The sequence below is a fragment of the Solanum pennellii genome, chromosome 9 (genome assembly GCF_001406875.1).
Source record: "Solanum pennellii chromosome 9, SPENNV200".
In the NCBI taxonomy this organism is placed as follows: domain Eukaryota; kingdom Viridiplantae; phylum Streptophyta; class Magnoliopsida; order Solanales; family Solanaceae; genus Solanum; species Solanum pennellii.
Genome location: NC_028645.1, coordinates 298,727 through 326,014, shown reverse-complemented (window position 1 = coordinate 326,014; position 27,288 = coordinate 298,727). Strand labels below are relative to the sequence as shown.

Below are 27,288 nucleotides of genomic sequence, written 5' to 3'. Positions count from 1 at the left end.
TTAAAACCCAAAGAAAATATTTGTATTATTGCATTTGTTAATTTATCAGACAAAATCTATTTCTATATATCTTCTTTGGTCTTTCTTTATTAGCATTTTCTCCCCCCTTAGCTCTTCCTCTATTAGCATTTTCTCCAAAGGATGCACATTTTTGTTATTTGTCTCAATGGTCTCTTAAACAGCGTTGAGGAACGACATGCTCTGGAGGAGAGGAGTTCAGTTCAGTTCAGTTCATGTTCCACTTTGAAAGAAGCATCTTTTACCACAAATGATGAGTGTTGAAACAGTGAAGAAGAAAATTAGCAGTCCAAAAGAATAATAAGGGAGGTATACTTTCTGGTGGTATTTTCAAATTGAGCTTTAATTCACGTTTCTTTTTTCTCAATCTCGATCTTACTTAGGAGACGTGGATCCTGTTGCCATATTCACAGCTTCTGCGTGCACTTGTTGCTTCGTTAGGAAAGCAAGAGCAATGGCGATTTCTTGCTTTTGTCCGTTGAACTCCGTTTTGTATCCATCAGATAGGCGTTTGCCCTTTGGTTATTTCAGCTTCGGCTGCTGATTCATGTGTTTTCATAGATGGTGGTAGCAAAGAGGCAAGGTTGTTGTGGCACTAGAGCAATGTGTTTCCGAATATCCTTGCCATCGATGATGATTTGTAGAACTGCTCTATAAGTGCAATGACTCTGCTCTTTCCACATCCACTTGGTCCAACAAGAGCAAGTGTAAGGACGCATTGTGAATTTTTTTTTGTTTATTTTATGATTTGGCAAATGTATTTGTACATTTGCATTGGTGCAAATTCACTAATACATGGGTTAAAAATTTCCCAGAAAGAAGGGGAAGTTTATTATAAGGATTAAATGGTGCAATTGTATTCATCTTTAGAATACAAATTGGTTAGACGAGACATAGTAATATAGAGAGAGGCTGACGATCCTATCTGCTCAGTGAATTAATTGGACAAATCCAGCAAGCTCCAACATGGTAAATTCTCTTGGAAGTTGAAAGGGCCAATGTGCTCACCCTCCATGAGGGCCACTAATCCATCAACCTTTAATCAAAATGAAGCTAGTTATCTTTAATATGGGTCTTCCAAGCTACTTCTATAGATCTCACATTGATCAAATACACACATACAACTCTCCAATCAGAACAAATAAGAGACCAAAAAAAAAAAAAAGCTTTTGATGAATTATTTTCTTCCAATTTGTGCTTCACTTGGCAGAGTCCACATTAGTTTTGATAGCTCGTAAGCCTGTGGAGACAAGTCCCCTCGACGTGATTTTAGGTCCATCGCATTCCCATTTTGCTGCCTCCAACTATCATATAGTCATATCTACTGACCGAGCAAGCCAAACCTTCTCAGGTGAACTTCAGTCATTTTATCATTCATGTATGCAACTCTCACCCAATGTAGAGTGTGATTATTTCAAATCTCATCCATTCTTGAACTGCATTTCTATCTTAACATTTGACACTTATCTTGTAGATATGTTGGGAGTTTAGAGGTTCAATATTTGAACTAACATAACATTGTTCTTAAGCTCAACATGTCACTTCCATAACACCGCTGGCCTATTATTTTTATAGTGTATTACATATGCAACTATCGTGCCATTTTCTGGGATCACTGTGCCTGGATATCCAATCATCTACATTTAGGCACCAAAATCTCATATATCTCACTTCACCTTTGATTTTCTAGAGCTGAATTTACATTATTCTATCTTGTATATTCTCTACAGTGTACTTTAGATGGAATTTGAGACCTCATGGTGGTTAACCCACTTCATTAACCACTAGGTCACTAAGATTTTGAAGTGCATTAACCACTAAAATTTTGAAGTTCATTGATAGGGAGAACATACATCTTCTAGTTCTAGCAAAACATTTTCTCTTTTCAATGAACCTCTTGCCCAGTTTTTAGAATTTTACTGCACAATATTGTGATGCAAACTTAACAGAAAGCAAGATGTAGAGCTAGAAAAGGACGTAGGTTCCAACCAGGAGAGCAAAGCCAGTTGCTCATAATATGAGTTACAACTTCTACAGTTATTTGTCATCTAAACGATTGGAAGGATTTTCATATGAAGTTCAAAACACAGGCAATATATATTTACGTCCCAAAGAACTCAAGGCTAATTTCACTACCATCCATACTAACAGTGAACAAATCACTTCAAGAAAACTAACACCTGCTAAAGGCTATAGCTACCCTTGACCACCTTCAACCAATAAAATATACTGCAATCTGACGTCCATATATACATAGGTAAAAGTAACACGCTAAGGCAGAGACAAGGAATGAGGGAAAAGAACTCATCAAAAGATGAAGTACCAGATCAGAGACGAATTGAAAACTATGAGTTTGCTTTCCATCACCATATACTGTCCTTGGTTGCTTGCGGATGGCCTGCAAACATGGTTTTAGAATAACAATAAATACCAATACAAGCTCAAGTTAAACTAAATGATATGATGGGCTAATAGAACAAACCTGAGCAACAAAGTTGCTGACAACACGTCCATCATCTAAACACATATGAGGACTCCGTATGTATTGAAAATCCGAGCAATACGAACCTGCATACAAAGATTCAGAAAAGGAGCTGTAAAGTTCAAGGTAATCCATGAGAAACACACAGGTTGACATTACCACTTACTGTACCACTTAAGACTCTGTTTGACTTTTGCAAGTGGAAAGGGGGAGAGCAAAATACATAATTTGAACTCAGACTGAATCTTATTGAAAAGAAAGAAACGACTTGCTACTCCGCTACCTATATTCCATGCTCTCTCATCATTTTGTTCAACTTCTCAAAATCAAGAACTGGCAAAAAGATAGGTTTCAAGTTGAACTTTCCAAATTTTCCTATAGAAACACTACAATTAAGTTGGATGGATAGCTACACACCTTCGTTTTTTTAGATCATAAATGCGAGCAAGCATATCACATGTTAACATACGATTCTGATGTACGTGTAGGCAACTTCCTAGGACCTAGTTTTAGAATAAGCCATTTTACCTGTATGTATTACTTCCCTCCAACTTGAACTTTTCATTTAAAGAAGTACCATTCATCACAGAAAAACTCTACACCATAAATTTATCTTCTGTTACTGATAATACACGTTTACTAGAGTTGTACAGTGGCTCGCAGAGTAGTAAATGGTTGTTGAGTTAGTTATTATTACGGTGTAGAGGGGATTGTTGTTGGTCCCTTATAGTTTTGTTATGACTTTATTTAGTTGCATTTAAGTCTTTTTCAGTCTTTGGGTATATTAGCTGTAACAAGATTCGGGAAAAGTATGAAGGAAAAAAGCATTAGCTATTTGCTTCTTCGCAATTCTTTTTCTCTTCTTAGCTGTTAATTCTTTGCGAACCCTTGCGATTGCGAATTTGCATCAGTTACTTGACATTGCTTTCTATGTTTCAAGAATGTTTCTGCTCAATCTCAAGAAGGGTATTAAATAACTACTCCTACACTCCCCAATTTCTAAATTCAGACATTCTTGAAACATAAAAAGCATTGGCAAGTAACTGATGCAAATTCACACAGCATTTCAGCAAAGGAGGCTGCATTTAGTTTTTACAGCACACAACAAAGCAGATAATTGTGCACAGAAGCACTCAGCTCCATCACATGTTAAACATATTTCTAAAAAGTCAAATCTTCATTACCTCGACATTTGCACCGCGATGGTATTCCATAGTCAAGGTTTCCGCAGTCCGTTTTCCCTCGTCATAGCAGCTCCTAACACCTAGGTGTTTCAAGACACTCAAAATCATTAAAATAAACTCAAAAAATAATTTTCTTGTTTCAAAAAGGAAAAAGGAAAACAACAGGATTCGTTAGTTGTTGCACACCTATTGGATTCACATGACCCCAATATGTTTCCTTTTGAGGATGCTCAAGCGGATCACCATAAACCTCACTTGTACTGGTAAGCAAGAACTTAGCACCAATTCTCTTGGCAAGCCCCAATATGTTAAGGGTGCCCATCACATTTGTCTTGTAATCACAGTTAAGGATCTCAAATGAATCGAAATCCAACAAACTAGTCAAAGAACTCTCATTTCCATAACATTAACTAATAAAACCAAAAGAGGTATTCATACATAAAGACAATAAATTTAACTACAACAGTTCTAACAGGATTATACAAACTAAATAAGCAAATCAACAAACATTTCCTATATTGCTCGGACTCTTCAAATATGCCTCTCAGTGTGTGTCAGATCCATCAAAAGTATTGCCTTTTTAGAGGATCCGGCATGGGATACACACACACACACATATATATATATACACATTATATAATACAGATAGACTCAGTGCAGGTGAAAAAGCAAAGGCGACACAAGGTCATTTTCGACATGCTCTTTAACCTTCTCACTCCCCCCAACCTAAGCAACTTAGCTGATCAGGGTCAAGCCAACTTAAGTCCCCCAGGGATGAGCAGTTAGTTCAGGAATCATAAGTGACAATCAAAAGATAGAAGCAAATACAGAAGTCATACGATCAACATCATGAAAAACAAAGCATACATGCCAATATTGGTTACTAAGGGGCTAGGCTAGTGTCTGCTAGTTTGTTGTGTAAAAGATTTATCAGGCCAATCTTTTTTTTTGATGAAGTTAGTTGTTTTATTACTGGCATCTAGAAGATGCAAAGAGTATTAAGTAGATAAGCTAGTCCTATTACATGTTACAAGTTAAGACTTGGGAACAAGCCATAACCAATATATCTAGAAAGGACCTCACATGACTATGGATAGTCTAGAGTTGAAGAGCTACAGAATATAAGAAAGCAGTATAACTATTCACTCATGACTGGCTGGAACAACAAAATAGACTGAACAAACATTTAGCCTTGAGTTATCAGGGCCCAATCTAGCATACCAATAATTATCTTAACAATCAATCCAGTGACAGACTGTTTTATAAGTTATAGGCGTGCCTCCGTTCTGCAAGCACAGATCAATAGTTATGAATGCACATGCACAAACACACACACACATAGACAGAGAGGACACCTGTACAATAGAAGAATGGAGGTAAAAAATTGTGAGGCATAATACTTGCTCCAAGAAGACTCATCAGTGCAAATGCACTCTCTCCACTAAACTTATTCAGCATAGCACCAATGGAGAATGGAGTTTCAGGTTAAGTTATGACCACTCCAAAAACATAAGAGAGCAGTACAGAGCTTGCACAGCCAATACATAACAATTTTGAACTGCCATTGCCCTAGACATATAGTTTTGAAATCATTATTATTTATGAGAGACTAGGACTATACGACAAGAATCTGAGATAATTCAGATGCCAATAACAGAAAGTACACAAGGATAGTTAGTAGTAAGACTTACAAAGAGAGAAGCAAGCAGTGGAAACAAAATGACACCGGTTGCAGTCAGGAAAACAGTCAATTCCAAACACAACATTAAGCCCATGTGCAGTGCCCAAAACCTATCAGAATCAAGTGATTGTAAGTTGATGCGGTAGAAAAGGTCATAATCTCGGAAGCCAGAGTGTACACAAAATGAAATAGTGAAATTACCATTGTGAGGTCCAAAGCAGTCATCGAAACCTCAGCTTGAATTCCTAGGAATATGCATGTAACTTTGTCATATTCTTCACTGCAAATCTTTGACACCATCAAGGACAACAAAGTTATTAGACATCACCAGTTAAACAAAATACAAGATGTGCACAAGCTGGCCCAAACACCAGGTTAGCCAAAAAAAAAAAAGAACTGTCCTTGCTATGGGTGTTCCAGATGAAACATACAAGAGCAGGAGAATCAATGTCCATGCATGTTGGATTTACTAAGATTCATCACTACTTAGACACACAATCAAAAGTTAAATTCCAATGAAAGAACACTACCTGCACAAGATCTCGGTCTGTAACTAAGGCTATACAAGCAGACAGATACTGGCACAGAATGACAGCAAAATTGAACAAGAGTACTCGCATGACCAAATCGGACTTCTCCATCAACCATTACAGCCCATTCCCAGGATCAATATAGCCAACTGCAATCGGCAGCATTGGCACAGGATCAGAAAGTACTAACTGAAGCATGCTGGGCTACCTATATTCTCTAGACGGAGTTTCAGACTCCATAATTTGATTTAAATAGTAAGCAAGCCAGAGATCGCAGTAAACTAGCACTACAGCAAGCAACCCGTTTGACATGATCAAGCTCAATAATACAATCCAAACCAGTGAAGTCAACTTCCGACCACACAGCTTTTCTATGTAGCATGGGTAGAACTGGATATCAAAACCGCTCGTAATCTCAGGAGAATTTTGAGAAAGTTTGCACCCAAAAACAATGGACATGAAGAACTTTACAAAAGCAATTTATTAAGAGTCTGCTAAAATCAACCAACTCAGAACAAGAAATCTGACAAGTGCGCCTTATAAAGATGGAAGTCTTTTCGAATTGTTAAATCCACCAACTCCAACCAATCACAACATAAACATCTTTGCATCCGTCAATAAACCGATTACCGATTCTGATTTCTGAATTGAGTTAAATACCAAAACTTCAGTCAATTAGACAGAACCATCTTTTGCTGTTCTAATCTAACCTGATCGAGTAATGACATTATGTCCTGAAATGTCAGCAACAAAAGGCCAGTACTATAAGACACATTGGCTGCTGAATTCATGTTAGACCAGGAAAATGCCACTGAATATGAAAACAATGGCAAAAAAATGGTCCTCACACCTTGAAAGCTCTGTTGATTCCTTACTTTACTGCAGAAAAGAATTTATATAGAGAGAGGTAAAGACGAGACAGTCTAGTATTGATGTCACCAACACAAGTAGCAAATTATTTTTAAGCTCTGATAATTAATGAGACTAATCGAAACCATACAAATAACATGAAACATGGAAATTTCTATCTAGAAAAAGTTATATGATACATGCCAAATTTGAGTCTTTATGTATATCAAAATGGTAGCATAACAAAGGACATCAAACATTCAAAAAGTGTCTGCATCGACCCAGAAATGATGAGGCATAGAGCCATTCCTCTAGTAGTAACAAGAAATTGCAAAAGCTATGGCAATTTTCTTCTTTTCTGCCCAGACCCCTAAATTACCAGGAAAACCTCTTTGCACATTTTAGTCATGTTATCACAGCATTTTAAAAACTGATTATGCAGGGAAATGCTCTCATATTGAAGAATAGTATCCCAGGTCCCAATCGCTTCGCTTCAGAATTATATCTTAATCAAAACAAAGTTCTTCACTATTATTACCCTCTCTTATGGTAGTAGGGGGCCATCAGCAAAAAGTGCAACTACAGCAAGAGTCAAGGCCACATCTGGCATTTTGTTCATGTTCATGTCATTGGCACGCAATGTTTCCTTCCAGAAGAGTTCCTTTGAGGTCCTTTAACCGTGACACTGTTCTCCGTCCATGTAACTTCTGCCCCCATCTTCTCGAGGACCTCAGCGAACTTAAAATGCCCCTTCACAAAGGAAACATAATGTCCAAAGTAAGTCCTTTGTTAGATAATTACCTTATGCAGTCACAGACTAAGATGTAGGCCATGCGCTGTGCAACTCTTAATTTTTAGTACTTCCACAAAATTAAGCTAGTGAATAGAAGAGAAATAGGATGTATTATGGTGCTGTCACAAATTCCAAGCACAAAATGGAAAAGTATAGAATGTGATTGCCCCCAAGGTCTTAATGGCATGAGAAATACCTGTAAACTGCTTGTTCCACAACCTTCAACAGTGACAGTTCCACCCATGACAGCTGCCCCCCACCCAACCAACCCACCCAAAAAAATAGCTAGCACTTGAGGCATCTCCTTCCACAAATGCTTTCCCAGGAGACCTATGGTATCCTCATAACTGTTAGCTTCATCGATCGGTGGAACCAGATTATCAAAGACACAGTGTGAAAGCAGACTCACTTGTACTTCTGACCTCCTTTTACCAAATATCTATCCCAGCTACTACTGTGTTCCACAAAGACACCAAATCGCTCCATCAACTTCAGTGTCATTTCAACATAAGGCACAGATATCAGTTTGTCAATTATTTCAATCTCCACATCTCCTAGAGCCAGGGGAGCATCCATAAGCAGTACAGTCAGGTATTGGCTGCTGATGGATCCAGAGAGCTTTAACTGATAGATATAAAGGGAGTATAACTTAGCAAGAACTCAAAAGCGGTTATATTACATCTTTCGATACCAGGAAAGAAGCTGAGAAAGTAAACCACAGATAACATATGAACATGATTCATCAATACAAAGTTAAAAAAATATTGCAGAATCAAATGTATCTTCTTTAATTTAGTAGCAGAGACAAGGAATGTGGAAGATATCAAATGGAGGGACAAGAGACTTTTGGAGGAAACAAAGACAAAATAAAGGAGGACAGCAAGTTACTTGAAAAATTGGAAGTCTGCCTTCCGCATTTCGGACTTCTTGTGAAGTGGATAGATACTAGAGTTGCATTATTTCTAATCATACGAGCTTCATACATGCAAGAAAAATATTTGACTATAAACTAATTTACTCTATGGCACGAGGGAGAGAGCACATGCATGTTTTTAGACTTAAAGGTCAGTAGTTCTAAGAAAAGATATAAAATGAAATAAAATATAGGTAAATCAGATGGAGATAAAATGTATATTTGTTACGACACAATCAAATGAAATATAAGTGTCCCCTCTCTTACAGCTGAAGCTTTTTAAAGAGGCTATGCACATAATTCAAGATATTACCAGAACAAGGTTGAGGTTTCAAGTCTCACCACCACATTTTTCCATCTGTAACTCGTCGTATTTCAACTGATGAGAGGGATATTTTGGCCTTACTTCTCAAGATCTAAATTAAGATAATGTGTGTCTTCTTGTCTCTTCTTTCTATGTAGAAGCTATCTCATAAAACATTTAATTTAGGACTATTACCACACAAATGTAAAACTACAATAAGATATAATTTTGTCAAATGAAAAACTCGGAAGACGCTAAAGGAGAGAACTTACACAGAAAATTTCAATATATTCACTCTCTGCCACAAACACACTAATGCTTCCTCATAACCAGCAGACTCTCAACCGCAGCACAACCGGAAATTCAACAAGTAATTATTATATAAAGCAAGATTAAATCTTCTCATCTGCCATAAATACATAAAAGTTAAACTTAGAAAGAAACACACACGCCCAATCAATAGTAAAAAGAAGATTTCATTCGTATAAGAGTGGAACTACATGGAAAGAGTGGAATATACGCAAAGCTAAGTTTTGAAGCTACAAAATAGACTTGTATCTCTCTTTTTTCTCCTATGTCATTATTTACATTCTAGCTAGGTAGCATGGACAGTTTCTTCTTCTACAAGTACAATATGGATGACAAAGATGACGCCGACGAGGCCGACGTATGACACGCATATTATCTATCTCAGAATTCCGCCTCTGCAAACCTAGGCGTGCCGATCTCCTCGGAAGTATGCCTTGAAGAGCTTGAGCAGCCAAGCGTACCGACCTCCGAGGTAGATTATGAACAGGTGATGGTGGTGGAGGTTGATCAGCATCATCAACCTCTAGAACAGGCCCAGCTGCAGCAAATGAAAAATCTTGAGAAAGTGGAGCTTCAACTGCTGAATCTTGAGCTGGAGGAGAATCAACAGTAGAATCATCAACCAGTAGAGCAGGCCCAGCTGCAGCAAATGAAAAATCTTGAGAAGATGGAGCTTCAACTGCTGAATCTTGAGCTGGAGGAGGATCAATAGACTCATTAAAGTCAACAACACCTTCTACAATAGAATCATCAAAATCTTGAGAAGGTGGAACTTCAACTGCTGAATCTTGAGCTGGAGGAGGATCAACAGACTCATGAACATCATTAACACCTTCAACAGTAGATTCATCAACCAGTAGAGCAGGCCCAGCTGCAGCAAATGAAAAATCTTGAGAAACTGGAGTTTGAACTGCTGAATCTTGAGCTGGAGCTGGATCAGCATACTCATTAGAGTCAACAACACCTTCTACAATAGAATCATCAACCTCCAGAGCAGGCCCAGCTGCAGCAAATGAAAAATCTTGAGAAGATGGAGCTTCAACTGCTGAATCTTGAGCTGGAGGAGGATCAACAGACTCATGAACATCATTAACACCTTCAACAGTAGAATCATCAACCAGTAGAGCAGGCCCAGCTGCAGCAAATGAAAAATCTTGAGAAGATGGAGCTTCAACTGCTGAATCTTGAGCTGGAGGAGGATCAATAGACTCATTAAAGTCAACAACACCTTCTACAATAGAATCATCAACCTCCAGAGCAGGCCCAGCTGCAGCAAATGAAAAATCTTGAGAAGGTGCAGCTGGATCAACAGACACATCACCATCAACAACACCTTCTACAATAAAATCATCAACCACCAGAGCAGGATGAGCTGCAGCAAATGAAAAATCTTGAGGAGGTGGAGTTAGAAAAGGCGAAACTTGAACTGGTGGAGAAGGTGGTGGAGGTGGAAGTGAAGCTGGAACAGCCACTAGATCGGGATAAGCTGCAAAAGATGAAGAACATAACTAGCAGGAACTAGCAAGAACTAGCAGGAACAGTAGAAACGGAACACTTATCGAAAGATACATGTTGTTGCTCCTTGAACTGGATCAGGAGCAAAGGATGAACAACCTGCATTTTAAAAAAGGATAGTTGTTAGAAAAAACTAGCAGAAATAGCAGGAACACTAGAAACGTTTTTCGAATGGGACCGCATTACAAAAGGATCATTTTTAATGAAGAACTAGCAGGAACACTAGAAACGTTTAAGAACTTCATCCCCCAGAAAAATCTAAGAACTAGCAGGAACACTAGAAACGTTTTTTGAATACGACCTGCTTTTGGAAGATCATCATTCCCCGGAGCCAAAGCAGGTGCAGAAGATAACGAACCTGCATAGGATCATTGTTAATGACAAACTAGCAAAACTAGCAGGAACACTAGAAACGTTTAAGAACTTCATCCCCCAGAAAAATCTAAGAACTAGCAGGAACACTAGAAACGTTTTTTGAATACGACCTGCTTTTGGAAGATCATCATTCCCCGGAGCCAAAGCAGGTGCAGAAGATAACGAACCTGCATAGGATCATTGTTAATGACAAACTAGCAAAACTAGCAGGAACACTAGAAACGTTTAAGAACTTCATCCCCCAGAAAAATCTAAGAACTAGCAGGAACACTAGAAACGTTTTTTGAATACGACCTGCTTTTGGAAGATCATCATTCCCCGGAGCCAAAGCAGGTGCAGAAGATAACGAACCTGCATAGGATCATTGTTAATGACAAACTAGCAAAACTAGCAGGAACACTAGAAACGTTTAAGAACTTCATCCCCCAGAAAAATCTAAGAACTAGCAGGAACACTAGAAACGTTTTTTGAATACGACCTGCTTTTGGAAGATCATCATTCCCCGGAGCCAAAGCAGGTGCAGAAGATAACGAACCTGCATAGGATCATTGTTAATGACAAACTAGCAAAACTAGCAGGAACACTAGAAACGTTTAAGAACTTCATCCCCCAGAAAAATCTAAGAACTAGCAGGAACACTAGAAACGTTTTTTGAATACGACCTGCTTTTGGAAGATCATCATTCCCCGGAGCCAAAGCAGGTGCAGAAGATAACGAACCTGCATAGGATCATTGTTAATGACAAACTAGCAAAACTAGCAGGAACACTAGAAACGTTTAGATACTTCATTCCCAGAAAAATCTAAGAACTAGCAGGACTAGCAGGAACACTAGAAAATCGAACCTGCTGTTTTTTTTGAAGCTGCTCCTTGAACAGGATCCGCTGAAGAACATTCACCCGAAGCTTTTCCCCGAGCTTTTCCCCGAGCTTTTCCCCGAGCTTTTCCCCGAGCTTTTCCCCGAGCTTTTCCCCGAGCTTTTCCCCGAGCTTTTCCCCGAGCTTTTCCCTCCCGAATTTTTCGATGAGCTCCATCAACGTTATCTGGAGGTAAATCCGGATCGGAATCGGAATCCGAAAAATTTACATCCAGCTTTGGATTTCTAAAAATAAAAATATATGTTATACAATATATATACCAGCATAGAAACTATAAAAACTATAATAATACTCAAAAAACTTACGTTGATTTCCTTGGCTCATCGCTATCGTGCATTATTTCAATATCCACCAATTTAGTGGATATCCACAACTTTAAACCCACAGGGTCAGTGGCATGTTTGTGTTCAACTACTTGTTTCAATAAACCATATTCGTAGTGCATTGTCATCATCTCCAAAGTTTCACCTACAAAATATTCTCCAATTATAAATTGTTTTTCACAATCTCCCTCTGTATCCCATTTTACCGAGCTACAAAGCTTGCAAAAAGGCATTTTTTCAAAAAACTTGAAACCCTAATTTGAAACCTAAGGTTTGGGACGAATGAACTGATAGAGGGACCTTTTTATTTTTGTATAGAAACCGATGTAGTTTTAAAGGGAAAATTAACAGTTGACCCATATACCTTTTATATTAATTTTTGCTCTCCGTCCAACGTACCCCTTATAAGTTAGTCATAAAAAGACTCTGTTCTTAATGAAGAGATTTTGAATTTATATTTTTGAATATTAAATATGAAATAGGGGGATTATTACTTTTGAATATTAAATATAAAATAGGGAAATAAAAAGTAATAATAATTAAAAATTTAATTTTGAAATCAATAAAGATCATATTATATATTAAAAAAAAAAATTAAAGTGATTCGACCTAATAATTGTTATTAGAGCCCACATTCAATATGAAAATGGCAGAGCGATAAAATGTAAGGCTCGATTACGCATTCTATAAAACACCACAATATCATATACACAACTTAAAAGTAATATTTCATTCTAATAAAAAATACATGATTCAACAAAGTTATAAGAAGCTCTTTGAACAAAATTAAAGGGTTCCATTTATTTGTTTTATGAGGAATTATTTGAATAATATAGGGAAAAGGATTAAAAATATTTTCAATTTTGATTTATTGTTTAAATTTACTTTTGCCGTTAAAATAAAGTTAATTTTATCCTTCACCGTTAAAATATTAATTTTATCCCTCACCGTTAAAATAAAATTAATTTTACCCCTCTCTTTACTAATTTCACCAAATTTCTAATTAGACGGATTGACTCAAATTAACCCGAATTTACCTCTTTGACATGTTTAATGAAGATTTAGGAGAATGGATAAATGGGTATAGGAGATTTGGAAGAATGAGGTCGGGTTATTTTAAATGTGGTCGGGTTAATAGATTAAAATAAGGAATATAAGTTTTATTTTTAAAATTTTAATCAATCTATCTATTGAGGGATAAAATTAACTTTATTTTAACGACAATTGATAAAATTAATTTTATTTTAACAACAAAAATAAATTAAAATAATAAATCAAAGTTAAAAAATATTTTTAACCCTATTCCCGATAATATAATCACCTTCCACCCCTTGATCTACCAAAGAAGTAACAAGCTATTAACATCAATAGCAATATAGTCGGAGGCAATGATATCCCTGGTACATACCATTACCTAATTACACATCATTCATTATTTTATTATTTTATTTTCTCTACCATTTCAAAATATATATAAAAAATTGATCAGATTTTCTGATCATTTACCATTACCCTTTCTCTTTCTGCGTTTATTAATTAGGATCCATTAATTATTTTAGCCTTAACTATAGGAAACGGTTAAGTATGGCAAATTACAATCACAAATTTGAAACGGTATCTTTCTCTTCTTAAACGTTAATTAATTAGAATTAATAAATTATTATTGCCTTAATTAGAGGAAACTGTTAAGGACTGGAAATTGCATTTTGCATTTATAATTAATTAAAATTCATTTCAATGGAAAAGTAGGGGGAAAAACTCAAAAAAACTGAGAAAATAGACAAATAGGTTTGCTAATCATTGAGGTGTGCACATCAGTGGGCTGAAATTCCTACTTTATATAAATTTATTGATTGATATTTATTACGTTACCATAAATATTGATTGTCACAAATAGTCACTATAATCTTAGACAATAATCACTCACCAAACATCGGTAGGTGCTATCACAATTTATTTCTAAATATATGTTACCAATAATACAAAATCATGAAATAATAAATTTCACAAATATTTTACCGATCATACAAACTCAAACAATCTAAATTATTTAGTTTTCGAATAAAAAGGAAATCAAATGGGAAAAAAAGATTGTGACAAAAAAGGGCATGAACCTTAATACATGAGGAAACAATACAAATGGACTGGTTGCTTATCTAATACTTAAATTGGATCAATGATCGATATTAATAGTTCATTATAAATATTTTTTTTTATTTTTTAAGTAATATAAATCAATAATTCATCCGCATTCTTCGAATTCAGTTAGATTATATATGCTAAAGTATATAAAATAAGATGGAAAAACATACCTTTATCTACCAAAACTTCTAGTTGATGTTTGTTGTCAATAAAACAAAGCTAAAACTCACATAAATAGAACGGGAAAGAGAAGAAGTTAAGCAAATGTTATAGAAACTTTGTAAGAAAGAAAAGACAAGTGGAGAGTGATATAATGCAATAGAATGAAGAAGAAAAAGAATGAAAAAGACATCAACTTTAATTCTAATGTCAGACGACAATACATTTAACTTTTTTTAGAAATAAATTTTATCGATTTGATTAATTAAATTTTAATAATTTATTTTCTAAAAAATCTTTGACTAAGAGTCGTGGATGAACTATCAATCACCAAGTCACATTGTTATTATCTCATCTTCGATTGTGGTCTAATATTTTGATGTCGTAAGCATCGAATTACACAATAATTTATGATAATTAAATCCTGCTCATATGTATTACGTAGTGTAGATAGAAGTAAATTTAGGATTATAAATATATGAAATCTGAAATATAAAATAGAATAATTTACTAATTTTCCAAAATAGATTATTTATATATATTTACAAAAAAAAAATAACCAAGTTTTTATTGAACCTATAATGATGACAATAATTTCAACTGAAGCGATAAGGATAAGAATTCTTTATTGGAATGTGGTTGTCCTCTTCTAGCCATTCACATTCATCCTCTTTGATCTTTATACTCATTTTTATTGCAATTAGGTCATAAAGCTAAAAAAACAAAAAATTAGTCACAGAAAGCTATTTAAGAACACAGTTTCAATGATCTATGACACAAAAATAGAATATAGGGAAATATTGTTGTGTAATTCTCCTCTATTAACCAATTAATTCTCGACACATGCTTTGCACGTGGTTATTACACGTTTAAATGAAAATAAAATTTGGCTCAGTCTTTGTTGGCTAAATACATGTATGAAAATGTTAAAGAGAAAAACAATTCTTACCTTAGTATCCTTGGACCATCGAGTGGTGGGGGGAGATTATCTCCATACAGATAATCATCATGTAGATGTTTTCAGCCATATGTCAAATTTGTAATAATATAACCATGAATAAATATCAACTCTGGTGATTCATCTTCTGAAGTTTGTTCTTCATATATCGATCTTGATATCTCGAACTGTTATTCTCCTATCAAGGCACCAAGCATATTTGTCCAAGAAGCTACGATGATTTCATTCTTTGAATTCCATTTAGCCTGGAAAACTTTCTCTTTGTTACAAACTAAATGATGAATATGAGTGTATGTCAATCATGGTACTGATGTAACCATTTGAATTCCATACAATGAAGGATATAAGCCTATTTATAGTGATGTAACCCTCTAAATCCGTACATAATTGATTATACTCTTCATTTTTCATGCATCATTTCAAATTTCATAATTAAGTGATTAATTTTTTTCAACTTTAAATTTAATTGACATTTTGATTAAGTCTTTTCAACTTTCAAATTAATTGTCAGAGAATATTGTTCAATAATATTATTTAATTAATTAAAAAATTTAATTACTTTTTAATTTGTTGTAAGGGCAGAATAGTAATTCAACTTTGAAGTTGAGAATTTCTCACCTATCATATACTAGTTTTCGAACACGTGCGTTGCACGTGTATCTCATGTTATTTAATACCAAACATTTCAAATGATATAATTATTTTAGAATAATTTATGCATTATACAATATTTAAAGGGTAAAAATGATGTTTCTGGTAAAACATTCAACTAAGGTTGCAACTTGCAAAGATTAATAAAATCCGAATAATTTCTGATTGTATTGATAAAAAAAATTTCTTTTAATCATGTTGATACACTATATTTATTGGTAAAAAAAAAAAGATTACTACTTCAATTATATGATTTGTCAAGATTGTCAAATATCTAACACTATATTTCCATACAAAATGAAAGAAGTTAATTAAACAAACCAATATATTAATAAGAAAAAAAATGACCAATGAATAAAAGATTACATAAGAACTATAAGATGTGAAATATAAAGTGTAATGGATTAATATTTTCTATTCAATTTATAAAGAGAGAAATTGTGTATATGAAAGGTTGTGAATGAATGTATTTAATTGTAGAAGCTAAAAAGTTTAGCAATTAAAGTCATTAAGAAGTGAAAAATAATAAATTGTGACATCTAATCATGTATTCTCTTCAATTAAATATTAATATTGTATGAATCTCTCCATATGCTCTAACCTCTCTCTTCATATGCTCTAATATTTAAGTTTTTTTTAATCTAAAACGGTGATTGTTTTAAGTGCTCAAAATTCAGCAATTAAGAAAAAAATTGTTAATGCAACTCAATGATAATTGCAAAAGGAATACTCATAAATGCACTTCAAATTATTACGGTAACATTTTAGTGGTATGTAAAAAGTTTTCTGTTATGGAACTTAAATTACTTTTAATAATAGTAATAATAATCATAATAATCAACAATAATAATAATAATATGGTATTATTGTAGTAACTCAACTATATAGGGTTATTTTGGTATTTCAACTTTCAACTTTTTTGTTCCCACTTATAACAATATATGATTATATAAAAGAGAGCACTAGGCCCGCCTATGTGGCGCCACCACAAGCAAGAATTTCCTTTTAAATTTATTTATTTTCAAAACTAGTCTTCATCTTTCATGAAAATATATCACTTTTATAAAAACAAAAAATATGACTTTAATAAAGAGTTGTGACTTTTATGAAAAGTTATAATTTTTATGAAGAATTATGACTTTTCTGAAAAGTTGTGACTTTTATGGAAAGTTTTGACTTTAACTAAGAGTTTCAAGTTTATGAAAAATTATGACTTTTATGAAAGGTTGTGAACTTTCCGAAGGTTGCAACTTTATCAAATAGTTATAACCTTTCTGATAAGATACAATAAATAGTTGTTAACACTATCCTTTTTTGTCTACAAAAATTCTGATCTTCTTCTTTGCTCATGTTGAGTGATTAACTGACAACATTGTTTTTGTATTAATAAGTTGGTGAATAAAATTGTTCCATCCTGAGAGGATGCAATTCTTTAAACCTCTGATGTTGGAGGGGATTAGTTTCCTAAAGAGGACATTGTGAATTCAATGGACTCAATTTTTTTCTTTTTATTTTATTCTATTTTTACATATCATGGTATTGTTTTTTTTACACTCATTAATTTATGTGTATGATATGAATTGTTGTTTTTGAGTATATGTTTTAAACTCCGCTTTTATGTTTCTTCAATGTTATTGTCTCCAATTATATTGAATATATACACATATAGTACCTATATTGAACATATACGCATATAATGCAGAAAATAATTATTGCATTCAATTCGAAGAATTTTTGTTTTCATATTCTGTATTAAATTTTATAACTTCAAAGTACTATATATAAGCTTATATATTGTATATTTTAACATACATATGATTTAATTTTCTCCTAACACATATATCACAATTATATAACCTATGCAACTTAAATGTTCTTTACATTACTAAATATGTTTGTATACATATTCTTATTTTCTTATTTATTTTTCTTTTAATATTGATTTAAGAACCAATGAATTATTATTTCGTGAATAATTCATTTATTTAGAGGTTCTTTGGTTATATGATAATAAAAAATAATCATATTTATGTTGGAATATTGATAATATATTTTTTAAGAACCTATTTTCTCATTATTTTTAATGCATGAATTTTAATTTAAAAATTAAGTGCAAATTTACTGCAATTATTATTTATAACCGAGTAAAGCGCGAACAAATTACCCAATAATAATATATTATAATGTATAATATATGATATATGGTAAAGAGTTATAATCGAATGACTAAAATCTCTTCACTAAATGCGACGAGTTCAAATCCTATATAAGAAAACACTTGTTACTAGCACTTTCCCCTTTATATTGGCCTCGCACGATGGGAACCAAGAGACCATAAAAAAGAGGAATTTTCCTCTATTATTTTACACTTAACTAATAGTCCCCCACAAAAAAGAGGTGAAGTTAGTAAAGTTTAAACTTATACGGCAACTAAGTGCAAACTACATCAGCTACAACTAACAGTCCCACCATATAAAAAGGAAGTAGTAATATACAATACAACAACACATACCACGTGTAGTCCCACATAATAGGTTTGAGTCACCTACCTCAGAGCTAGATGTGGTTTCCCATGGACCCTCGGATCAAGGAAAATAGTGAAATACAACAACCTTTTGATATTAAAAGTAATTCAGTAGTGAAATACAACAACCTTTTGATATTAAAAGTAATTCAGTAGTAATATAAAATAACCCTTTGATATTAAAAGTAATTCAGAGCTAGATGTTGTTTCCTTTGGTTCAACATATATAGCACTATGGAAAGAAAAAGGAAGAGAACTGTATGTCTTATAATAACATCTTTCATTCCACCGTTGCAGTTTTACAGTAACCTCGTTACAACATTTTATCCTATTTATACAGATTGAGGTACAAGGGGTGGGGTGAATAAGCTACAAAGATTCAAATACACATGAGGTACAAGGGATGTAGTTGGGAGGGGATTGATTCACAGAAACTAAGAACAAGTCTAACAATGGTGATCTCACCAGTCATTTGCTATGAACTGAGAAAAGAGCATTACAAGACGAAAGGGGTGATGAGGCCGACAACATTAGTTTGCGTAGTCCACCAACTCCAGCCAACTCCTGGTTTCCTACTGGCTTATTGGATAGTCGATGTTTATAGCGCTTGAGGACGGATGCCAGGTTCTCTTTTCCTTTAGGAAAGGCTAAATCTCCAGCTGCAGTGCTTCCCTTTCGACAGGAAATTGCCGTCTCCGCGTCTTTGATCATCTCTAAGAGCATTGCTGCAGTCGTTCATTTTCACAATACAACTTCTGAAAGACTCAAGCAGCTTAGCTTCCAAGTCAACCATAGATGTACTCTCAACTCTGCACAGTTCCATGATCGCCGCACCAACATCTGGCTTATCAGCTACACCAAATTGCTCAAAAGGCTGTCTAGAACACAGCGATCCAGTCCCTAAATTGGAGCTGTACTGCAAGGGGAACGCATCTCTGCAGACTTTAGGAGAATGTTCATACCTCTGAGGACCACCTGCCCTCAGTGAACCACACATATAGGCTTGCTCGTATGTAGATCGACCACCAGATTGTCCAAATCCCATGGAATTGTACCATTGAGCTCTCCCATCTGAGACTAAGAATCTTGGTGAGGAACATAGCGCCCTGAGATATCAGGCAAGCTGTAGTACTTCTTAGAGTTGGCTGAGCCAGCCACGCTTTCAGCAGTTTCAGTAGAGCTAAGGTTGACAGAAGTGTTATTTGGCCGCATCGAATTATTTCGGGCTACAGGGACATTTCCAAAACCAGGTGGTGCCCGACTACTGACTTTACTCTGAGGATTTTGCCATGAAGCATGAGACAATGGCTCGGCATAGTTTGACGTCAGTGATGATACAGAACGAGGAGATGGTGACTCCAGTTGCCCATTTAAACAATCAGATCCTCTTTCTATCGCAATTTGATTAAGGTAAGCAGTAATCTGATATCCATGCACAGTGGCAGGCTGCTGATCATAGCCAGCAGAAGTAGCTGGAATCTGCACACTAGAATAGCGCCTCTCCCCTGAGTCAAGTATGTTGCTGTTGGAACTTTGCACGTACGCACCTACTAATTTCATATGGTTAGACCACATAGAAGATGTCGAAGATGGCTCTTTTGGGACTCTATAAACAGAGTCCACAATGCTTGACGCAAATTACTGCTTGGGGGAGTACATATGCGAGTTGATCAGAAACTCTGGTATCCCTGCACTCCCCGGTGGAATATACACACTGCTTTCCACTTTTAGTGATGGAGGGGCAGGTTTTGGATTCACTTTTGAGTCCAGACCAAGTATTATATCCAGTTTCTTGGACTTCGCTTCTGCTGTGGCCATGCATGCCATGGTAGTCAAAAAGCTGCCACCAAAAATCATTTAGAACTTCTGATAACTGCCTCCTAGCTGCACAATCAAGACCTGCATAGACTTCCCGTACTATTCCCCGTGTCCTCTAGTTTTCCACTAAGACTTTTGTATGACCCTGGACCATCAGAAATAAAAGATTGAGTGTTCTCAGAGACTCCTCTGATTGCCTCTTTAGGCTCCTCCCACGAATCTCCATCATCCCTGTCATTTGCTAAGAGTCTTCTCTACGACATCCACAGATTCAGTATTGAAGACCCTGGTATCCACAGATACAACACCAGACACCACATTACAAACACTTTTCACACCGAAACTTGCTCCTGCTGATACAGATACCTCAGGATGACCAACAGCAGGAGCTGAGTATGTTGTTTCAGATTCACCCTCATCAATAGTAGCTAAATGATGGACCTTTTCAAAATTCAAGAGTGATTTTGGCAAGAGTTGATCAGGATCTTTAGTTGATAAATCTGGATGGCTTACCAAGGATTTTGAAATGCACCTTCTTGCTTTTGGGAGGACCCTTCTACTAGACCAAACATAGTATTACTCAGACCAAGTTGATTACACTCCAAATATGGCTCAGGCATAGGCGTTGGCAGAAATGCCTGAGCATCGAACCTGGAACTTGCAGATTTCAGTGGAGTAACTGCTAACCACAGCATCAGACAAAGAGATAAAGAGGCTGCAATGAGGAGAAAAACATATGGAGTAGACACACTACTCCCCCAATACTCCACTTCAAATTATTAACCCAATCACTATTTCCAATATCATCTCTATGACGAATATAATCTTTAGGCCAAGTAAGCCGATAAATGTGCCAAGAGATGAGAACTCCATTAACTGAGAAATTTTGTGAATACCCATAATTGATCTGGAAAAAGCAACTCTGAACAAGGGTATGACAGAAGATGGACGCACAAGAGCCACCACAACCTGTGTTAATATTAGTAACTGATATAGGCCTTCAGCTCCTCAATTTCATACACAATAAAGGACTGGGACAATGGAAATAACTCTGATCGTCACATAATGAAGCCAGCCTGGGATGCCATTCCAAATAAGTCATGCACAACTGCTTGTCTACCAAGATCCCAAGTTAGTGGTGTAACTTGATTGGAAATAAAGGTAACCAGCATTATGGTGAATGGTGCTACTGAGCTTCTGAACACCTGTGTCAATAATTCATGAAAAGCATTAATATCTCTAGTTCAAAGAGGCCCTAACTTAGACAGAACCATCTTTGGCTGTTCTAATCTAACCTGATCGAGCAATGACAATGTGTCCTGAAATGTCAGCAACAGAAGGCCAGTACTATAAGATACATTGGCTGCTGAATTCATCGCGACCAGGAAAATGCCACTGAATATGAAAACTATCGCAAAAAAAGGGTCCTGACACAGAGCTCCCCTTGAAAGCTCTGTTGATTCCTTACCTTGCTGCAGAAAAGAATTTATACATATAGAGGTAAAGACGAGACAGTCTAGTATTGATCTCACCAACACAAGTAGCAAATTATATCTAAGATCTGATAATTAATGAGACTAATCGAAACCATACAAATAACATGAAACAGGGAAATTTCTAAAAATCCAAAAACAAATGCATCAGAAACATGGAAATACACAAAAAAACCCACATCCACTGGTAATGCCAAAGACGCATCATTTTTTTCACAAGGGATGTTGAAGACACATCATTGATGATTTGAGCATGTCTGAACATATTTTACACTTTTAGACTGTTGGAATCATGCCTAAGTACCCTTGCCCTGTGAATATTGGCTCTTACGGCTCTGGGACACACACACACACACACACATATATACACACATTATATAATACAGATAGACTCAGTGCAGGTGAAAAAGCATAGGCGACACAAGGTCATTTTCGACATGCTCTTTAACCTTCTCACTCCCCCCACACCCCACCACCTTAAAAGGGGAAAAGTGAGAAAACACTCTTTTTGTTGTAGTTTGGTTTCCTTTTTCCTGAAGAAATAAACTCATCCACCTCAAAAATTATGATCTCTAGCATGAAAACNCCTAAGTACCCTTGCCCTGTGAATATTGGCTCTTACGGCTCTGGGACACACACACACACACACACATATATACACACATTATATAATACAGATAGACTCAGTGCAGGTGAAAAAGCATAGGCGACACAAGGTCATTTTCGACATGCTCTTTAACCTTCTCACTCCCCCCACACCCCACCACCTTAAAAGGGGAAAAGTGAGAAAACACTCTTTTTGTTGTAGTTTGGTTTCCTTTTTCCTGAAGAAATAAACTCATCCACCACAAAAATTATGATCTCTAGCATGAAAACCTTAACAACAATAGAGGCTTCAGAAACAAAGATTGCTTTTTTCAACAGATTTTATCTCTTAAAATAGTCAACCTAAGCAACTTAGCTGATCAGGGTCAAGCCAACTTAAGTCCCAGGGATGAGCAGTTAGTTCAGGAATCATAAGTGACAATCAAAAGATAGAAGCAAATACAGAAGTCATACGATCAACATCATGAAAAACAAAGCATACAAGCCAATATTGGTTACTAAGGGGCTAGGCTAGTGTCTGCTAGTTTGTCGTGTAAAAGATTTATCAGGCCAACCTTTTTTTTTGATGAAGTAAGTTGTTTTATTACTGGCATCTAGAAGATGCAAAGAGTATATAAGTAGATAAGCTAGGCCCATTACATGGTACAAGTTAGGACTTGGGAACAAGTCACAACCAATATATCTAGAAAGGACCTCACATGACTATGTATAGTCTAGAGTTAAAGAGCTACAGAATATAAGAAAGCAGTATAAGTATTCACACATGACTGGCTGGAACAACAAAATAGACTGAACAAACATTTAGCCTTGAGTTATCAGGGCCCAATCTAGCATACCAATAATTATCTTAACAATCTGTCCAGTGACAGACTGTTTTATAAGTTACAGGCTGCCTCCGTTCTGCAAGCACAGATCAATATTTATGAGCACACATGCAAAAACACACACACACATAGAGAGAGAGGACACCTGTACAATAGAAGAATGGAGGTAAAAATTCTGAGGCATAATACTTGCTCCAAGAAGACTCATCAGTGCAAATGCACTATCTCCACTAAACTTATTCAGCATACTACCAATGGAGAATGGAGTTTCAGGTTACGTTATGACCACTCCAAAAACATAAGAGAGCAGTACAGAGCTTGCCCAGCCAATACATAACAATTTTGAACTGCCATTGTCCTAGATATAGAATTTTGAAATCATTATTATTTATGAGAGACTAGGACTACATGACAAGAATCTGAGATAATTCAAGATGCCAATAACAGAAAGTCCACAAGGATAGTTAGTACTTAGTAGTAAGACTTACAAAGAGATAAGCAAGCAGTGGAAACAAAATGGCACTGGTTGCAGTCAGGAAAACACAGCTAAACAGGTCAATTCCACACACAACATCTGCAGTGCCCAAAACCTATGAGAATCAAGTGGTCGTATGTTGATGCGCTAGAAAAGGTCATAATCTTTGAAGCCAGAGTGTACACAAAATGAAATAGTGAAATTACTTTTGTGAGGTCCCAAAGCAGTCATCGAAACCTCAGCTTGAATTCCTAGGAATATGCATGTAACTTTGTCATATTCTTCACTGCAAATCTTTGACACCATCAAGGACAACAAAGTTATTAGACATCCCCAGTTAAACAAAATACAAGATGTGCACAAGCTGGCCCAAACACCAGGTTAGCCAAAAAAAAAAAAAACTGTCCTTGCTATGGGTGTTCTAGATGAAACATACAAGAGCAGGAGAATCAATGTCCATGCATGTTGGATTTACTAAGATTCATCACTACTTAGATACACAATCAAAAGTTAAATTCCAATGAAAGAACACTACCTGCACAAGATCTCGGTCTGTAACTAAGGCTATACAAGCAGACAGATACTGGCACAGAATGACAGCAAAATTGAACAAGAGTACTAGCATGACCAAATCAAACCCAAAAACTCCTCCATCAACCATTGCAACTCATTTCCCAGGAACAACATACCCAAGTGCAATCGGCAGCATTGGCACAGAAGCAGAAAGTACTCGCTGAAGCATGCTGGGCTGCCTATATTCTCTAGACGGAGTTTCAGACTCCATAATTTGATTTAAATAGTTAGCAAGCCCAAAGATCGCAGTAAACTAGCACTACATCAAGCAACCCGTTTGACATGAACAAGCTCAATATTACAATCCAACCAGTGAAGTTCCAAGTACCGTTCACACAGCTTTTCTAGTTAGCAGCTGTAGCTCAATGTAGCATGGGTAGAACTGGATATCAAAACCCCTCGTAATCTCTGGAGAATTTTGAGCAAGTTTGCACCCAAAAACAATGGACATAAAGAACTTTACAAAAACAATTTATTAAGAGTCTGCTAAAATCAACCAACTCCGAACAAGAAATTTGAGAAGTGCGCCTTATAAAGATGGAAGTCTTTTCGAATTGTTAAATCCACCACATTAACACCTTACCGATTCTGATTTCTGAATTGAGTTAAATACCAAAACTTCATGCTCCACTTTGAAAGAACCATCTTTTGCTGTTCTAATCTAACCTGATCGAGCAATGACAATGTGTCCTGAAATGTCAGCAACAAATTAAAAGGCCAGTACTATAAGACACATTGGCTGCTGAATTCATGTTGCCACTGACTATGAAAACAATGGTAAAAAAATGGTCCTGACACCTTGAAAGCTCTGTTGATTCCTTACATTACTGCAGAAAAGAATTTATATACATAGAGGTAAAGACGAGACAGTCTAGTATTGATGTCACTAACACAAGTAGCAACTTATTTCTAATCGAAACCATACACATAACATGAAAGATGGAAATTTCTAATTTCAATATCCAAAAACAAATGCATCCACTGGTAAATGTCATGTTCATAGATTGAAGGAAGAGGTTCCCCAATCCGACCTTCAAAGTCTTGTGAGGAATAAAAATCACTTTTTTAACTGACGGAAATGACCAATATACCCCTCCTGGTATGTGTGTGTATATATAGAAAAAAACCCTAAAAGATAAAGAGAAACCTGAAACCCTAGCTGCTAGCATTTGAGACGATGAAATTGTTCATGAAGAAGTGTACATGCTCCCATCGTCGCCATGTCCATGTAAATTTAGCAAGCAGAAAAGCGAAGAAATCCATTCTTAAGAGAATAAAAGCTAATCTTGCTATTACCAACACACAAAAGTTTAGCAATGGAGAAGAAGAAGCTATCAAAAAATTCAATCTTTCCAGATGCCAACACAAGAAGAAGAAGAAGAAGAATCAAATTTGCAAAGGTATCCCCTATTTCTTTCTTTCTTTCTTTCTTTCTTTCTGCCATGTGTGTGTTTTGATGAATTTCTTTCAGGGAAGAGCCCTTCAAATGACCAGATGGAGATTCATCAGGTCACTTCTCACTTCAATATACTTTTATTTGTACATACAATTTGAACATAAAAAACTGTTTGTTTTTAAATAGTTGTTCTTCATTTTGATGTATTGTCCAATCTAGGTCCCAACAATTCATTTCCAAGACGAAATAATGATGGACATCCTTCGCAGGTTACCTATGCGCTCTATTCTTCGGTTCAAATGTGTTTCAAAATTTTGGAAATCATTAATTGACGATCCTTACTTTAAGAGGACACATTATATTCATAACAGGGATAACCAAAATTCCAAAAAAATTCTTATTGCCGAATCGTTACTTACCAATGATGATACCTTTAGCTTCTATACTTCCTCTTTATCGATGGTTGAGGATAAACAAAAGCTTGATTGGCCTACAAGCTGTATTCCAATGGATGCCAGAATATTTTGTTCTTGTGATGGATTGGTTCTTATTCGTGTTTGTTCTGNATTGGTTCTTATTCGTGTTTGTTCCAAAATGTTCGATGAAGAACTTTTGTTGTGGAACCCGTCTACAAGAGAATCAATACTACTTCCCCATCCAGAATATCGAATAATGAATTATGTATTTGGATTGGAATATGATGCAACTAGTGAAGGCTATAAGATCCTTGCAGTTAACCTCAATGGAAAAAAAAGTATCAATATTTCGATTGAATTTCTCTCTATAAAAAGGAACAGTTCCTGGAGAAGAATTGATTATCCTACTGACATTCAGCGGGTTCGTGGTTTTAGGGATTGTGGTACGGATAATTTGGCTTTCCTACATGGAGCATTTCATTGGCTTGGTAAGTCGCCTTCTGGATATTATACTACCGTTTCATTAAATATTTCAAATGAGGTGTTTGGAGAGGTACCGTTATTGAAGCAAATGTATGATCTATGTCGCCTGTACTTCTTCTTCGATCACGGTGTTTCAGTATTGAGAGGAATGCTTTGCTTTTATTCTACATATAACAATATAAAGAGGAGCACTAATGGCATTTTTAAGTTGTGGGTAATGAAGGACTATGGTGTCAGGGAATCTTGGACTAACTTTATTAAAATACAAGATACCGATCTTTTTCTTTCAGCCCGACCAGTATATATGTTTGCGGATTGTCAAGTGTTACTGCACTTCCAACGTTTTGCATATTTTAGTTCTAATTTCACGACAAGTGGAAGACCATTTGATTTATGCCCTGAATGTGATACTATTAAGCGAGGAATTGTTTATGCAGAGAGCTTCATTTCACCTACTTCACTGCTTACTTAGTATTTGCATATGTTTTCTTCTTATGTAACAAATGAATTTGGGTTTCTTAATGTATTTGCATTTTCTCCAAAGGATGCACTTTTTTGTTATTTTATGATTTGGCTATGCGTGTCACAGACTCACCATTTGGCAAATGTATTTGTAC

General features: G+C 35.7%; 2 protein-coding genes and 3 pseudogenes across 18 annotated transcripts; 1 reads left to right on the top strand and 4 right to left on the bottom strand.

The window, feature by feature from the left end:
* Window positions 1-814: 814 nt before the first annotated feature.
* LOC107031045 lies at window positions 815-6,006 on the bottom strand (annotated as a pseudogene).
* LOC114073923 lies at window positions 4,079-8,454 on the bottom strand (annotated as a pseudogene).
* Window positions 8,455-9,210: 756 nt separating this feature from the next.
* LOC107031040 (proline-rich protein 36-like) lies at window positions 9,211-14,592 on the bottom strand. Of its 17 annotated transcripts, none has more exons than XM_015232236.2 (10): window positions 14,466-14,592; window positions 12,136-12,298; window positions 11,798-12,054; window positions 11,616-11,672; window positions 11,432-11,488; window positions 11,248-11,304; window positions 11,064-11,120; window positions 10,880-10,936; window positions 10,633-10,677; window positions 9,211-10,549 (listed from the first exon to the last, which is right to left on the bottom strand). In XM_015232236.2, exons 2-10 carry the CDS (start codon window positions 12,282-12,284, stop codon window positions 9,339-9,341), a joined length of 1,947 nt encoding a protein of 648 aa, XP_015087722.1. In that variant the 5' UTR covers window positions 12,285-12,298; window positions 14,466-14,592; the 3' UTR covers window positions 9,211-9,338. The 17 variants fall into 17 exon arrangements, with proteins under 17 accessions (XP_015087722.1, XP_015087724.1, XP_015087727.1 ...); XM_015232238.2 differs by lacking the exon at window positions 14,466-14,592 and having other exon boundaries at window positions 9,211-10,114; window positions 10,247-10,549; window positions 12,136-12,498; XM_015232241.2 differs by lacking the exon at window positions 14,466-14,592 and having other exon boundaries at window positions 9,211-10,084; window positions 10,349-10,549; window positions 12,136-12,498.
* A 4,288-nt stretch (window positions 14,593-18,880) lies between these two features.
* LOC107029885 lies at window positions 18,881-24,754 on the bottom strand (annotated as a pseudogene).
* Window positions 24,755-25,500: 746 nt separating this feature from the next.
* Window positions 25,501-27,234, top strand: LOC107031041 (putative F-box protein At3g16210). Its single transcript, XM_015232242.2, has 3 exons — window positions 25,501-25,776; window positions 25,848-25,885; window positions 25,992-27,234. The coding sequence occupies exons 1-3, from the start codon at window positions 25,554-25,556 to the stop codon at window positions 27,141-27,143; spliced, it is 1,413 nt and encodes a 470-aa protein (XP_015087728.1). The 5' UTR covers window positions 25,501-25,553; the 3' UTR covers window positions 27,144-27,234.
* The last annotated feature ends 54 nt before the right edge of the window (window positions 27,235-27,288 follow it).